At 45.8% G+C, this 15,505-nt stretch overlaps 1 protein-coding gene across 2 annotated transcripts in view; it reads left to right on the forward strand.

The window, feature by feature from the left end:
• LOC135900257 (retinal guanylyl cyclase 1-like) overlaps positions 1–15,505 on the forward strand; it is a 223,465-nt gene that overhangs the window by 197,039 nt on the left and 10,921 nt on the right. For both annotated transcript variants that reach the window (XM_070531931.1, XM_065429687.2), the window contains exons 11-15: positions 1,317–1,469; positions 3,842–4,013; positions 5,278–5,418; positions 7,177–7,369; positions 8,785–8,956. In XM_070531931.1, coding sequence (XP_070388032.1) covers positions 1,317–1,469; positions 3,842–4,013; positions 5,278–5,418; positions 7,177–7,369; positions 8,785–8,956 — 831 coding nt within the window. The remainder of the gene's footprint in view (positions 1–1,316; positions 1,470–3,841; positions 4,014–5,277; positions 5,419–7,176; positions 7,370–8,784; positions 8,957–15,505) is intronic.

Genomic DNA, 15,505 nt, shown 5'->3' on the forward strand with positions numbered 1-15,505 from the left:
GAAGGTTACAGCACCTGACCTAGTTTTTACATACGTATCTTATTAAGGACGCTAGAATAACATAATATGTCGCATCCTATGTTAAACTATCTTCAGGCAAGTCCTGTGCATCAGTTACGTACGTCGTGACGGCGGTTGCGTTTTCAGAGAGCAATCTTCTCTACACCTATTTCCTTTTCCCAACTCATAGGTCTGTGTTCTTAATTATTTAGGTTACTTTCTGTTTCCCTCCACACAGGGCAGCAAACCGACTTTATTTTGGTAAACACGTAGAGTGGGAGTCACTCTCTCTTCTGATCTACTTTCTTTTGTCCAACGCCTCCTGTTCTGTCGATTTTTATTTTATTTTGTGTCATGTGAGATGCGTGCACATTGAATGCACGGTTCTGTGCGCGCGCTGTGCTGTCATGGTTAAAAAAGTAACGCCAAGTCCGAGCGTTAAGAAATTAAATATAAAGGGATTGGCTTCTTACCTCTTCCAGCAGTTAATTTTGTTCTTCTTTGGTTGAGTGTCGAGAAGCAGGTGTCAATAACAGTCCCTCGTTCGCAAGTCACGGCCCTTAAATTTCATCGGTGTAAAGAATGGAGTGTAGTGTAAAGAATAGAACGAACTTGGCCACGCTGAAGGTGGCAGTGCTTGAGCTGCAAGAAGCAAGACTTCGTAATCTTGAAAGAGTAGAGTAGACCACAGGGACCCAAAGTGCTTTCATTTCCTGCCGTCGCATCAACGTTGCAACAGCAAACTCCTCCCCCTTCTTTCTTTTTCTTTTTCTTTCTTTTTTGTGAAGCCGCTTCCAGCCGCAGCCTGCCGTTATCGAGCCCGAAGAGGCTCACGTACAAGAGGCTTTCTCTTAAACGGCAAATAGGGAGCCCCATCACATACACAAACAAACGACGCAGCGAAGGGATGAAAGAAAATCCGAAAAAAAAACAAGTCACTAGGGAATGTCTTTATAGTACAGCTACAAAGAAATAAAGAGAAACATGAAGGCGATGAACTAGAAGTGGGTTTCGAATCGCACGTTTCACGTGTCATTTACTGCTCTTCTTCAATATTTACGTCTGCTTTTTGCTTTCTTTCTTCATTTTCATGCGCATTGTAACACAAAGAGCAAGAAGAAGCGAGGAAATGCGAAAGTGTCACCTCGCGAAGTAATAGAGGGATAAGCAAAACACCGAGTACGAAACAAGAAACACCGTAGTAGCACAAAAAGAACAAGATATTTTCGCTGAGGTAGAAGGTCGCGAGGTGGTGGGAGTCCGACCGAGACGAGTCTCAACGAGTCCCACGGGTCTTTTATCTCCGGCGGTTGCAGACCTCCTGTGGACGGCGCCCGAGCTGCTGCGCGGAGACTGCTCGCTTCTGCGTCGCGGCACCCAGGTCGGCGACGTGTACAGCTTCGCCATCGTGATGCAGGAGGTGCTGCTCAGGGGAGACCCCTACTGCATGCTACCCCTAACGGCCGAAGGTGAGTGCGCGCTGCATGCGCGAGCGTGCGTGCGTGCGTGAGCGAGCGAGCGAGCGAGTGAGTGAGTGAGTGAGTGAGTGAGTGAGTGAGTGAGTGAGTGAGTGAGTGAGTGAGTGAGTGAGTGAGTGAGTGAGTGAGTGAGTGAGTGAGTGAGTGAGTGAGTGAGTGAGTGAGTGAGTGAGTGAGTGAGTGGGTGGGTGGGTGGGTGGGTGCGTGCGTGCGAACCCACCCTAGAATCGCCGCGAATCTTACAATCGCTCAGTAAAAGTTTTTATCCGTTCATCCCGGCCCAGCATCCGAACTCGGTTAGCAAATTAAGCGGAGCCTTCGCGAGCGAGTCCCATGGGAGCGCTTAGGTGCGCAAATGACAAGTTGGAGCGTGTACGCCATAAATCCCGTCGAATAGTACCAGCTTCGTGGGTGGATCTGCAATCAGTCCTTGTACGAGTCCCACTACGTTTCTCTTTTTTTTTTCTGCCCCATTCTTCCATGAACTATTCCACGTAGAAAGGCAGACTATAAAGGCCACCCAGTATTAGTTTTATGCAAATCTAACGAATGATTACTACAATGCGTCCGCGTCTAATTTGTTTTTATTTTTTCGGAGATGTTATTTACGTACCAAAAGACGCTGTACGCTCAAAATAGAAAACTGGGCAGGTTGTCTCAGTAGTGCTGGCGCTATACGCTCGTTGCTCACAAACAAGTGGCAAGCTTAGCTGGGAGATAAAGTAATTTCAAACAAAGTTGTAAGTTACAGCTACCTACCCGAAAATGAAAGCATAACGCACACTTATATTTTTTTTTTACTCCAGCAGTACCAGCTTCGTTACAAAGTTGTAAAAGCGAATAGCCTTCTCCGCCTCTTTCTCGCCATTTTCTGGGTCGCTCGTTGGTGTTCCGATTTTCAGCTCTGATATGATGGCGATCAAGATTTATTTACTAGAGATGCCTCATTGGCCTAAAGAGTAGAGGGATATGGCGATGCAAAGGGCGCGCTCTCCTCTGGGGAGGTGTGGTTCAAGCATTACGAGGATTCTTCACTACACTCTTACATTCACCGCAACAAACATTAGGGCGAGTAGCCGATAGGCGGGGAGCCATGACAACCTGCTCCTTAGTTAACAAAAATCAGTCAATAATCTTTGCTTTCCTGCTTCTTGTTTTTAAGGTCGTTGTCGTAATGATAGTCTTGCAGGAGGACGGCGCTGAATGCTGAAGGAGATTCCTCACTTTTATGAGAGCCAGTTGCGTTGCTGAGATATATGCTGAAAAATAAAATCGACGGAACAGGATGCGTTGGGCAAAAGAGAGTAGATCAGAGGAGAGAGTGGAAGTGTCTACGTGTTTAACCAAAGTAAAGTCGGTTTGCTACCCTGTATGGGGGGAAAGAGAAAGTGGCCTGTCCACAATTTTTCACCTTTCTGCGGTAAGAATCCCATACTGGGTGCGCAGGGAGTTCTGCAAGCGCTGCCCACGTAATGTTCCACGAAGCATTCGTTTTATTTAGGCCAGCGGGCTTCCCGCCTGTGCGAGGCGTTATGTGGCAAAGCGCTTCTGTCGGCGACGGGTCTCTGACGGGCCATCACTTGCTGTACAAGTGCGCGACGACAGATTGGACGCCTCAGTACTTTCGGCCATCAAAGCCAGGTGCTTTACGTCACGACAGCGTCAAGCATGACGCGGGCAGCGCGCTCAGCGGCTCGGCGTTCTTTGGTCCGCCTAGTTCCGGAATCAAAGTGCGGAAAGCGCTAAGAAAAAAAGAATGCGGCAAATATCTCAACGGCGTCTTGCTCCTCTTACAATCGCGTAAATTTTTCTGGCCTTGAGCGTTAACAATGCGCAGTTTTAGTATTCCCACGTGTGCCTTAAAGCCAGTAAGCAAACATTATTTGACCAATCTTAGTTATTTGCTTCAAAAATTTAATTTTGGGGTTGTACGTGCCAAAACCACGATCTCATTATGACGCACGCCGTGGTCGGGAGCTCTGGATTAATTTTGACCGTCGGAGTTCCTTAACGCGCACCCAATGCACGGTACACGAGCGTATTTCTTTCACTCTTATTTCCGCCCTTATCGATCGTAACTGCCGGCATCGAACCTGCGACCTCGAGCTGAGCAGCGCAACGCCATACCCACTGGGCCACTGAGACGGGTTTATTTAATCGTATTAAGCTCAATGCGGCGGCTGTGCACTCATCTAATGTCCCCCTGACGCAGGGGACTACTGAAGAAGGAATCTTCATAGCATTTTTTTCCAATTTGTTTTCAATAAAGAAAGAAACCAGTAGATTATCTGTTCATGTTCACTGCTGACCCAGATTACTGACTTCAAATCACTGCTTTGGTCGCCACGCTGCCTTCCTTGCAGAAATCATCGAGAAGTTGAAGCACCCGCCGCCTCTCATCAGGCCATCTGTGTCCAAGCAAACAGCCCCACCCGAAGCTCTGCACATCATGCGTCAATGCTGGGCCGAGTCTCCTGACATGCGGCCTGACTTTGACGTCATCGCGGACCGCTTCAAGTCTCTGTATCACGGAAGGTGCGTCAACTCAGCGTGCAGCTTTCAACGGCGCACGAGTGCTGCCTCAAACAAGATGTAGCTGTCAAAAACACAAGTGTCAGTTAAAGATGTGTGACGCGCCATAAACCAGCGCTCAAACAAACCATTGAAATGACGTGTCAACTGTTATATCTAACAAGCAGCGAAGTACTATAGAAGCGTCGTTTCATTATTACTTTTAAGAACACGTGCTTTATAAGCTGAGCAAGATTGCCAAGGGAGAAACTACTTACCCTTTAAAGAGCTTCTGCGAGACAGGAGCTGGAAAGTTGCTGGTATTTTTATTTGTAGATGCAAAACGTTAATGTTGAGGTAATACTATGCACGCGCCTTTGAAACCAAGCTCAATTTACCACGCATTATGGATACTCTTATCATAACTAGAAGTATCAACGTTCTCATTTTATTTGGCACTCATATCATACATGGCTATTAAAATACATAAAGGTAAGGTAAATACAATTGAATATATCTGAACTGTTGCATTGAACGAGAAGTATCATATAGATCTGCACTGACGGATACCAAGCTTTAGTTAACTAGGGACGACAGAAGCCTCAACAGATTCAAAATCTTCAACCACTGTGACTTCAACCTGCACACCGCTGCAATATGGTGACATACTGTTCATGTCATGTTCCTCAAAGCCTGACTGAAAGTGTGAAAACTGACTGGTCAATGTTCTACGCTGCGTTAAATTAGGAGTCGGGTTTACAAAGATTCATTACGCTAAAACACTTCTTGAGAGAAAATGCCAGCCAACCGCAATGTTATACATATTGTTACAAGCGTTACAAGTCGCAATAGACCCTCTCCTCAGAGAGTATAGCCCTTAATAATATTGTTACGGGGATGTTGGGGGTACAGCTAGACCTCAACCAATCAGTTACGGGTATTTGGGGGGGTAAAGACAGACTGTATTTACAATGTATATACAAGCAGAGTCAATGGGGTTAAGATGGCTGACTAGTAACAACACGCAGCAGCCAGCGTCTCGCGATCTTCTTCTTCCTCTCTCTCCTTTTATCATTCCGTAACAATGTTATTAGCGAAATTGACCACCTAATGGCAAGTCGCGCTTATGAACAAAACTCTTTGTGAATTCAGCCCCTGATTCTTTCTTCCTCTTTCGCTGAATTATTCTCGAGTGCATATGCGTCTAGATGTAGGTGACATTCCATTCTTACGCACTCACAGCACTCAAGCCACTCCGCCCTAATGACACTTACAATCGCGTTTGCAGGAAAGCAAACATCGTCGAAACCATGTTTCAAATGCTGGAAAAGTACTCCAACAACCTCGAGGACCTCATCAGAGAGCGGACAGTACAGCTGGATGAAGAGAAGAAAAAGACCGAGCAACTTCTCAACAGAATGCTGCCGAGGTATTCCACGGTTCCTCAGCTGAGCTCATTACATCCTTTCGCGACATTTTGCAAAGAAACATTGGTTTCCAGGATCAATTTGCTTTTACCGTAAGTGAGGCCACCAATGTAATATGCACGACACATACGCATCTTCTGAAAATGGTGGACGAAGTGTAAGAATGTGGGCGGTTTTGATGTGTCATGCATGCTTTCAAGTCTTATACCCTCTAACAAGAGTTGCATTATGAAAGGAGATGGAAAAATAAAGACGCTCACAGTTGTCTACAACGTAGCAAATCCCTTATTGGGATACTTTCATCTAAGCACCGACGTGCCTTCACACCGAAAGCCTCTCGCTAAAGCGCTTTTGAAAACAATTCGACTATTAGATCATTCAATTGTTTTTCATGTAGGGCGAGTGTTCTGTCTGGACTTGTGATTAAGCGCCTATCTCAATTGCGAACAGTGTGATATTAACTACCTCTTGACTGCTGCTAACAATGTCCATTCCTTCAAACTTCATGTAGGGAGGCTGTTTAGGCAAAAAAAAAAATGCGGAAATCGCCTTGCAGTGAGACAGTAAATCTAAACGGCTGGTTGGTCTCATCTGCACCGGGAAACATTGTAGTGTGAAATGCTACGTGCACACTTACTCGTAAACGCAAATCTGGTCCGCATCAATAGGCAGTAATGAGATAGCGGTGGAACAGTATCGTGTCGTTTTTGGTGCAAAAAAATAACTTTGAGATACACTTTGCGCAGGACGAGCTCGGTTCGCGGTGTGCAATGTGTGCTTTAGGAGTTGCTTCCTGTCGCATGTGTCTGCGGCGTTGGAACACCGCAAGTTTTCGTTGAGCGAGACGCTTCCGGGTGAAAAAAGGTGTCTAACTTGGTCGCAAAACGATGCTAAACAAGAACAGCATTCCACTCAAACACTAATAAAAGCTTTGCTCGCGTCGATTCTGACAGCGCGTCGTATTCCCATCACTCTATTTTTTGTTTCCTTGAGTTAGCACAAACTCGTGGGCCGCATTGAACCACTGCACGGTGACAACTGCTCTCCAGTGGCCTATTTTAAAGCATAAATACTATGAGCGTAATTTCTCAAGACTAACATGTTTTCCCTTGTTTGCGAAATGCGCGTAGTGTCACGCCTCCTGCTGGAACTGCACCTCTGTCATTAGTTCGAATGCGGCGCGAGGTGCACGCCGTGAATGCAGGGTTAAGCAGGAGACATATGGTATACGATGGAGATATGATTGCTTGCATTGATGTAACATCAATGGAAGCAAGTCCACGTTGAAATTGTTAGAAATTTGATAAGTGTGGTTGTTGCTATGATTATCCCTGCATCCGATCACGCTCGGAATTCGTGGTGACTCAGTGCAAACACGACCGCGCAGTGACGATGAGCCCGTCTAGAAGGACTCTAACTGGTCTAAGTTAGTGAAGACTTGTAATCACATTATACATCAGTGTGAAGCATGTTCAACGTTAAAGCTGTTCATTGCTGCCACAGAAGGGGGCATGCAAGCGGCTCAGTACGGTAACTCTCATGCGGCTGCTCCCAGGAAAAGGATCAAGGAAAAGAACTTGAACTGAATAGAATTGAAAGACTGGGGTGTCGACTTAAGCGCGTCTCATACGTGTGCGGTTGGTGTAGCCTTGGTGCATTCGGAGGAATCAAGTATTTGGCTTAGTAGCGATACTCTTAACTATCCAATTGTCATATTAAAAGTAAATGAGAAATTATTTCATTACACTCCGGCTTTTCAGCTCCGTAGCAGAGACCCTCAAGGCCGGCCTGCCCGTGGTGCCAGAGAAGTTCGAAGAAGTGACAGTTTACTTCAGCGATATCGTCGGCTTCACGACAATATCAGCGTACAGTGAACCAATGGAGATCGTAGACTTTCTGAATGACCTCTACACGGCTTTCGATTCGACTATCAATCACTACAACGTCTACAAGGTATGACTACGTTTGTTTATAGTGTTCACAGAGCCTCAAATAGTGTGCACGTAGCCGAAAATTGCAATATGTCGACCAGGGTTTTTTTTTCTTGTAGTTTTAGCTTAGACGACATTTTCCTGTTGACTGCAAATGCATACTCGCTTACATGTACAATGAAAAAAAAAGTCGCAATGCTGATTAAGCTTTGTCGCTACGGCATGTAGCTTCAAAGTGAGCATTCGTGTTCTGTCGCTCAAAAAAACAAAGAAAAAAAGACGCAGTGCAGCTGTCAGTTTCTGTCTACGTACCCCAACTCCTCGTAAATTGCAGTCGCCCATGCCTTCTGGGTTTTGCAAATTTTTGCTGTCTACGGAGTTCTTGTGAACGCATGCGCTTCCGACGTCGCTGGTCTTCAGAGATTCCGAGGACCATACTTTCGAGCCTAAAGGAAGGAAGAATTTCACCGTGGAAGCACGTTGGAGTTGCATTGCTTGCGCTTTTGACGCGTTCCAGCTTCTATCGCCGACAGAATTATTGCCGATAAACGTTTAGAATGGCAGAGAAATGGTGGAACGTCACCTCGCCATTATTCTTCTGAATCCCTGGATGCTTACAATTTAGCCACAATAGTAAATTTGTTCGTGCCACGCAGTTATATGCTATCTTTAAGAGTGATATAAAACACATAATCATGCGTAATTAATACTGACTGCTCCTATCCCGCACCCTATCCGAAGCAACCTTGAGTAAATTACAAATTTCACACCGTGAAGCAGGTGCAAGCGCAGATGCAGTTGGTACTATTTGTGGACGTGTAGCGGAAATAGTAGATAACCACGCGAGCACGAACTCTAGCACAGTTCAGTCACGCTCCAAGAAGTATCTTGCTCTGAGTTGAACAGTAACGACAAACTGTCTCTGTCTCTCTTTTAGTGCATTAGCATTAGAAGTGTCAAAGTGAAATAAGTTTTTGTGTGAAGTAGGTCCCGTGGTGTAGGCGTAGAGAGGGGCTTAAATCACAGATGCGGCGCTTCAGAGAGTTGGGACGTAATGTTAATGCATTTCTCGCGCATTTACCACTAAATCGTCATTGAATGCCCCGAACCTCGCTCCACCTGTTTCCGTTATGAATACTATAGCACTCTAAAAAGTTTAGCCCTGAAAAATAATATTGTGGGTTTCCCGACAACATGGTTTATGCTACTTCCGGGGAGTCATTATAGCAATGAACACCGGAAACCTTTACAATAAAACCACCGTTCCTCTCTTACTGACTAGTGTCCCTGTATATGCTCCCTGCGGGAGCATATACAGGGCTCCCTGCGGGGGCGTATACAGGAACACTATTACTGACACACGGTGTCCGCCGACTGCGAACACGAGTTCCACACGCACACACTCTTCTGTTCCTGTGGTTTATTATGTCGTTGCAGGTGGAGACCATCGGTGACGCGTACATGGTGGTGGGCGGCCTCCCCGAGCGCACCCGGGACCATGCCGAGCAGGTGGCCACCATGGCGCTGGACCTGCTGCACCACTGTGGCCGCTTTCGCATCCGACACATGCCCAACGTGCCTCTCATGCTGCGCATCGGATTGCACACAGGTACGTGGCAGGTCACTCGTCTGCTTTTCATTTCATTGGCTACACGTCGACCAAAACGACAGCTCGCTACAGCTCCTGTACAGCATCTTCTCCGGAGAGCAATAAACCGGCTCGGCTCGAGACCATTTTCGGAAACAAAGATCCTTGGTCAGTGGCCAATGCACGCACAAAGCAACGAGAGTATTAGTAAAGTACCTCCAGTCGACAGTTCTCTGCGCGACCACTTGTAGACATGTTGCGCATCTGCACGTGTTCGTGTAAATATACTGCTTCCTCTGCCCTTCTTTCTGTCGTTTTCATCCCCCATACTTACTCCAGCGAAGGGTAGCTAACTGGAGGTGCGTCAGGTTGACTTCGTCGCCTTTCTTCTTCTTGTGCGAATAAGACAGGGCATCCTTCTTCGATGGCACGTACCCACTGCGGAAGATTGGCCAAGATTTGGATGGTATTAGGAAGATGTTGGTATTACAAAAACTGGTAAAAGTGTCAGGTGGAAACGGATTAAAATCATGTATGAAGAGCTTAAGAGAATCGTCTTGAAACAACTATGAATTCCTCCACGCCTGAGCAGACATCCCCTTGGTAGTTTCCAAGGGAGGGGGCTCCTAGAGAAAAGATATTTAAAATGGAAAAATTTAAACCAAGTTGTGTGAACGTTGGTTCTAAAATGTTTTTTTTCTCTTAAAGAAGGAACAACGGAGGCAGAACAAAAGAAAATGATCTATGGTCTTATTTATTGCACAGAATGGGCACAGAGCAGAGGATGCCAGACCAGCCTTGCGACAACAAATATTTAATACTGGAGTTCGACAGCGTAACCGCGTAACAATTCAGTTTTTCTGGTTTGAAAGGAATTTTTGTGCCAAGGGAATAGGAGGTGTCGTTATTTTGAAAAATTTGATATCGCCGGGTTCAATGCGTCTTGCGCAATTGCATATCACCTGAATCTAGTAGTAGGTTATTATTATTATTATTATTATTATTATTATTATTATTATTATTATTATTATTATTATTATTATTATTATTATTATTATTATTATTATTATTATTATTATTATTATTATTATTATTATTATTCTCTCTGCCGCTCGCCCTCGCGCCATGGTATCATACATTGATGTCACCGTATCAAAACTGGCTCATGTACACAGCGACAGTTGCATTATTCATCAGTATTCATCACATCAGGCACATGTTGAAGCATTTTTTAACGAAAATATATTTGACAACATTGTTCCACGATGCAGCAAAAATATAGATTCTGCATACAGTGGACCTTGAACGAAACTTCAGACTTACTGTTAGATTACAAGGAGGCTTGGAAATCATTTCAACGGCTTTCTGTCTCTTTTTTTCTCTCTCTCTCGTCTAGTTTTTTTTTTAATGTACGTTTAGTTACCGTTTCCATATAGTTACAGTTTCCAACAGTGTTAAGAAACAACAACAACCGGCTAGCTGTGGATTTCACCAACCACTTCCCATGTAAAATTGGGCCCGTTAAATCTTTATCATGCGTTTGCCGTGGACCAGATAAAGGCACCTGGCATGGCCCTTTTATCTTGTTCACTTTATCAACAAAGGCGACAACATGCGTCCAGCTTAGAGGATTGGGGCAGCGTAAATTATGTTTTGGGGCTCTTTTGAGATGATTACCTTCTCCAGACATTACTAGGAGGATATTATTTTCCGTGCGGGTTCTCTTTTTTTTCTTTGTGCGTGTGCGTGTGTGTGTGTGTGTGCGTGCGTGCGTGTGCGTGTGCGTGCGTGTGTGTGTGTGTGTGCGTGTGTGTGCGTGCGTGTGTGTGTGTGTGTGTGCCTGTGCGTGTGTGTGTGTGTGTGCGTGTGTGTGCGTGCGTGTGCGTGCGTGTGTGTGTGTGTGCGTGCGTGTGTGTGCGTGCGCGCGTGCGTGCGTGCGTGCGTGCGTTTGGAGGGGGGTCATTTTTTTTACGTTCCAGGCAACTTAGACCGTTTCCATCCTCGCCATGGAAGGCAATCTAGACGGCTAAACGGACAGCGGCCATCTTAAATCCCGTTCCCATTCTGACGAAGACGCCAAAGAAGACAGCTTCGCGAACACAACATCGGAGCCAAAATCACAAACGATGCTGTCCACGTTGCGGTCCAGGTGACTGAGCAGGAATACTGGAAAAAACTCGATGGGAACGTGGAACGTAGTCTGCGAACAAGAAAACGTAGTCACGCTTTCCTGTGCGCTTAACGTAAGTTGTGTTTTTCATAGCTTCGTACGCAGAAAGAGTTAAAATACAGCAATAATAATCGTTTTTCTTACCTTTTTCTTCTCGCTGCGAGGTGGCTTCACGTCGCAGAGGCGCGTTCCCATCGTCTTTTAGACAGTTCCAAACGGGTCCTATTACTTGGGCTCGACGCTGTCTTGTCTGTCTCCTTAGCTGTCTACAGTCTACGTAGACTGTATCCGATGCTGGCCCTAATTGAAACACGCCCTTAGTCTGAAAGTACTGACCGTGAATTCGTAATCTCGTTCCACATAAGATCCACAGAGTATACGAAACATTTTGGCAAATATATCTCACTTAGTTGGTGTAACTTATGTCGAACGAGATAAAAGGGATCCACTTACTCGGGCGAAAATATTCTGGTGTTGTGATCCGGTTTTGGGGTCCGCAGTTCGGATTAAGGCGTTACTATGAGAGTCGCTTGCCTGCACGGCGTGGGCACCTAAAACATGGTCTCTGGCTTTCGCTGTATCTGGGCGTCGTACTGAGCCGGCTAAGCGGACCCTTGCCGTCGTCCGTATCTATCGCCGAGAGTTGCTTGTTGGTGAGGAGATGAGATCGGGAGGTTGAAGGAAACGAGAAGCTGGTCTATTTTACATAATTACACAACTGGTTCGAGATATCGGACCACACTCGATGTAGGAATTATTTATTATTATTTATTATCATTATTTATTATTATTTATATTATTTATATTATTTATATTATTTATTTACGTTTATTTATTTATTTAGATATTACTTCCTCCTACCCTTTCCAACATCGAACGCTCGCTCCTTGCGATAATGGTAACGCTTGACTACTTCAAAGTTATCTCTTTCTTTTTCTTTTTTTTCTAAGTGCCCTTCCATACGTAATTATTCCGGCCTGACGAGAAGAGCGCAGAGAACAAGGATAACCAAGGGCAAAGTTCATTTATGCGCACGCTTTATCCTAATAAGGTGAAACCTTCATTAAGGAACGCAGTTTGAGCGCTTAGACAACGCAGATATATCCTGTCAGGGCCTGTAATATCACGCCCCTCTCTCTCTCTCTCTCTCTCTCTCTCTCTCTCTCTCTCTCTCTCTATCTATCTATCTATCTATCTATCTCTCTCTCTCTCTCTCTCAAGGTAACACAAACTTTTTCTCTATAAGAATATGCACGCGAAAATTGTTCTTATTTTTGCTACCGTGTTTGCGGTTGCGGCAAGGCAAAGAGAAACAAACCGCCGCGTCGACCGGCTTTTCGCGGTGCGCTTAAATGAGGCCCCGAAGCGGGCCGACGCCACAGTGACAGAAATATCTCTCGGCGCACACACACACTAGTTTCGCCACTTCTGTAGCCGCGATCCCGCGTCGTAGATCGCGAGCACGCTTGCGTAACGCGACGTCAGCGCAGGGACGGCGGGCAGCGTACGTATACGCCGCTCAGCGCGCCAGAGGCTCGCCGCGGCGGCTACGCCGGACGTCGCGCGTCCTCCCACGCGGGCCACGAGCTCCGTCGTTCCTCGCCCTCGAGAGTGATTTGCCCGGCGTTAAGCCTTCGACGCGTCGCTGCAGTCCTAAGCGATTGGGACAACGCAGAGACGCGTGCACGTGTTTACGCGCAAATGGTGGGACGGAGTTGCGTCAGAGGCTGCTTAGTCAAGATTTGCCCTTCACGGTGAAACAGTGTGCGGTGCGCGCGCGCGCGCGTAGGAGTATCAGGCGCTCGGGATAAACCACACTTCAGAATTTTATTTTTTTAATGCGAGAAAAGCAAGAGAAGTCCGACGAAGGAGCATTGTCTCTGGCCTGGTAGTCTGGGTAGGGGGAAGGGAGAAGGAAAATGAGAGAGAGAGAGCGTGCGCGGATGACGCAGAGACTGCACAGTGAGCTTTGTACATGTGATGTATGCATACATGTACTTCGCACCCACGCCACCCACGCCACCCACGCCACGATGTACAGTCGTGTGTCGTGCAGTCCTACTATCGGACACTCAGAAATGAGATCGTCAAGCGGCAGCTCCTGGAGACAAGTATAAAGGCGTGCGCAAGATAAACGGTTCGCGGGCGTGTTTGTGCAATTACGACGAATGTAAATGAGTACTGTAATCCTGATGTTAATTATTGTGTCTTTCTTTCTTTTTTGGGGGGTGGGGGGGGAGGTCGTCATGTCTTATGTTTAAAACTAACAGCCACGCATACGTAAACTGCGACGTATTATCTCTAAGAATAAAATTAATTAATTACTTAATTTAAGAAATGCTTTAAAAGGTGCCACTGTGTTAAGAAGTTCCCTAGTCTAGTCAAAGGTTCCGCTCGGGAACATTTGTAGGCACTTATGCAGTTCACCAGTTAGCGCTGGTTGGGCTGAGTCTTGGAGAGAATGACCGGATCGAGTTTGGTGAGGTGTGGTCAATGTAATGCTTATGATAGGAGGGAAAAGGGTTCCTGCCGTTGTATGCCGCATCGCTTCATCGTTCACGCCGAACTTATAGAAACTTAGAAGCGGCATAAAAGCGATTTCTTGCGGGGAAGGAGCAGTGCAGCTATGCGAAGTTATTGGGGGGTCATGTTACGTACACTCGGTAACTTTTCATAGGAGACACACATTTTCAGTATATGGGTAACGAGGGCTAGCCACCTTAATTTGAACATTCGCACGAGCTTGAACCTTTCAGATATCTTTTTCCTGGCCTCATAGTCGGGGGCGGGACATCAATTTGGGTAAACTTATCGATAACGAAAAGTAGCCACTTCTCATGCCAGCTGACATATCTAACGGTGTATTTATACAGGGTGTCTTGTTTTATCGCTAACAGAATTTTTAAAAATCACCCGTGACATGTCGCAAAATTCTACTAAATGAGCAAGATTACTCTCCAAGGCAGACATTATTTTCACAAGAAAAGGAAAGCGAATATCTGACTAATTAAAAGAAATTGCTAATCAAGTTATAGACTAATTAAATTGAATCACATAATGCAATTTACGAATTGTAACCGGTGATCTTTCAAGACATATCCACTTGGAACGAATTCTTACAATGACACCAGTTTTGACATATGCGTTCTCAAAGTTGGCGACAAAATGCACTGATGGTCCAGTAACTTTCGAGCTTCAATGCATAAAAAGGCATTTAGTCAGAAAAGTAAGTAGAACAAGAGCGCATTTTTATGGTAAGTTTCCAAGTGGAAGTGACTTGCGAAATCACTGGTATTGCAATATATGGGCTAAAGTAGTTAGTAGAAAGTTTAACTAGTGAAATTGTAATATTTAATAAATTACGCGCATTGATTGTAGTTTATACGCGCAGTTACGCGCAGTTACGTAGTTTATACTTTTTTGATTGTTCTTGCTCAATAAGTAGATTTGTGCTAAATGCCAGAGGCGACTTTTAAAAACGTTAAAATAAGATACCCGTTACGGATAACCGGGCGCTAGGCCAAGAAGCTGTGAATACGTTTATGTAGCCCCTATAATTTTTACCAGCGCTTTTCTTACTAACAGACACGCTTAATATAACCAGAACAACTAATCCAACGTGGCTACGTGGCTACTGATGGTAAACTGCGCTGGTCGCGTCTACATTGTGAGACTGCGCCTTAATAACTACTACCGCATTAAAGCTTGGACAGTGCCACATCGTTGCCATTAGTTACATTAGCTTTTGTACAATATCTGTCCAAAGAAGAGGGAGAAAAAGATCAACTTTAAAACTAGAGAGGTTAACCGAGCGACGGGTTTGGCCAATACCAGGTGAAATAGATGATGAGCTAGGGATGAAATAAATACATTAGGAGAAGATAAACACACACGCCCAAACGCACACGCACGCAAACTACGCTAGCGGCACAAGAAAGACTGACTGACTGAATAAACTTTATTGAAACCAGCAAGAGATGGTGGCTGAGCCTAGGCCTCCCACGTGGGGACGTCGAGATGTTGCCTCTTCGCCGCCTCGCAGGCCTGCTGGGTCGCCCAGAGTTGGTCGTCAAGGTTGGGGCTATGCAGGGCAGCGTGCCATCTCGACGAGAGGGTCGTGGGGTTAGTGTCGGGGTATTGGTCTGTACAGTCCCAAAGCATGTGTGGAAGTGTGGCTGGCTGTGTCTTGCAGATATGGCACGTGGGATTGGGGTAAATGTCTGGGTAGATCTTGTTGTAAAGTTGTAACGAGGGGTAAGTATTGGTTTGTAGCAGGCGGAAAGTTGTAGCCTGCGCTCGGGATAGTTTGTTGTGTGGGCCGGGGAAGGTTCTACGCTCTAAGTAGAAGGACTTCACAAGATCATTGTAGCGTGTCAGGCGATCCCTACCGGTGGGGGCAG

Source organism: Dermacentor albipictus, chromosome 1, assembly GCF_038994185.2.
Source record: "Dermacentor albipictus isolate Rhodes 1998 colony chromosome 1, USDA_Dalb.pri_finalv2, whole genome shotgun sequence".
Classification (NCBI taxonomy): domain Eukaryota; kingdom Metazoa; phylum Arthropoda; class Arachnida; order Ixodida; family Ixodidae; genus Dermacentor; species Dermacentor albipictus.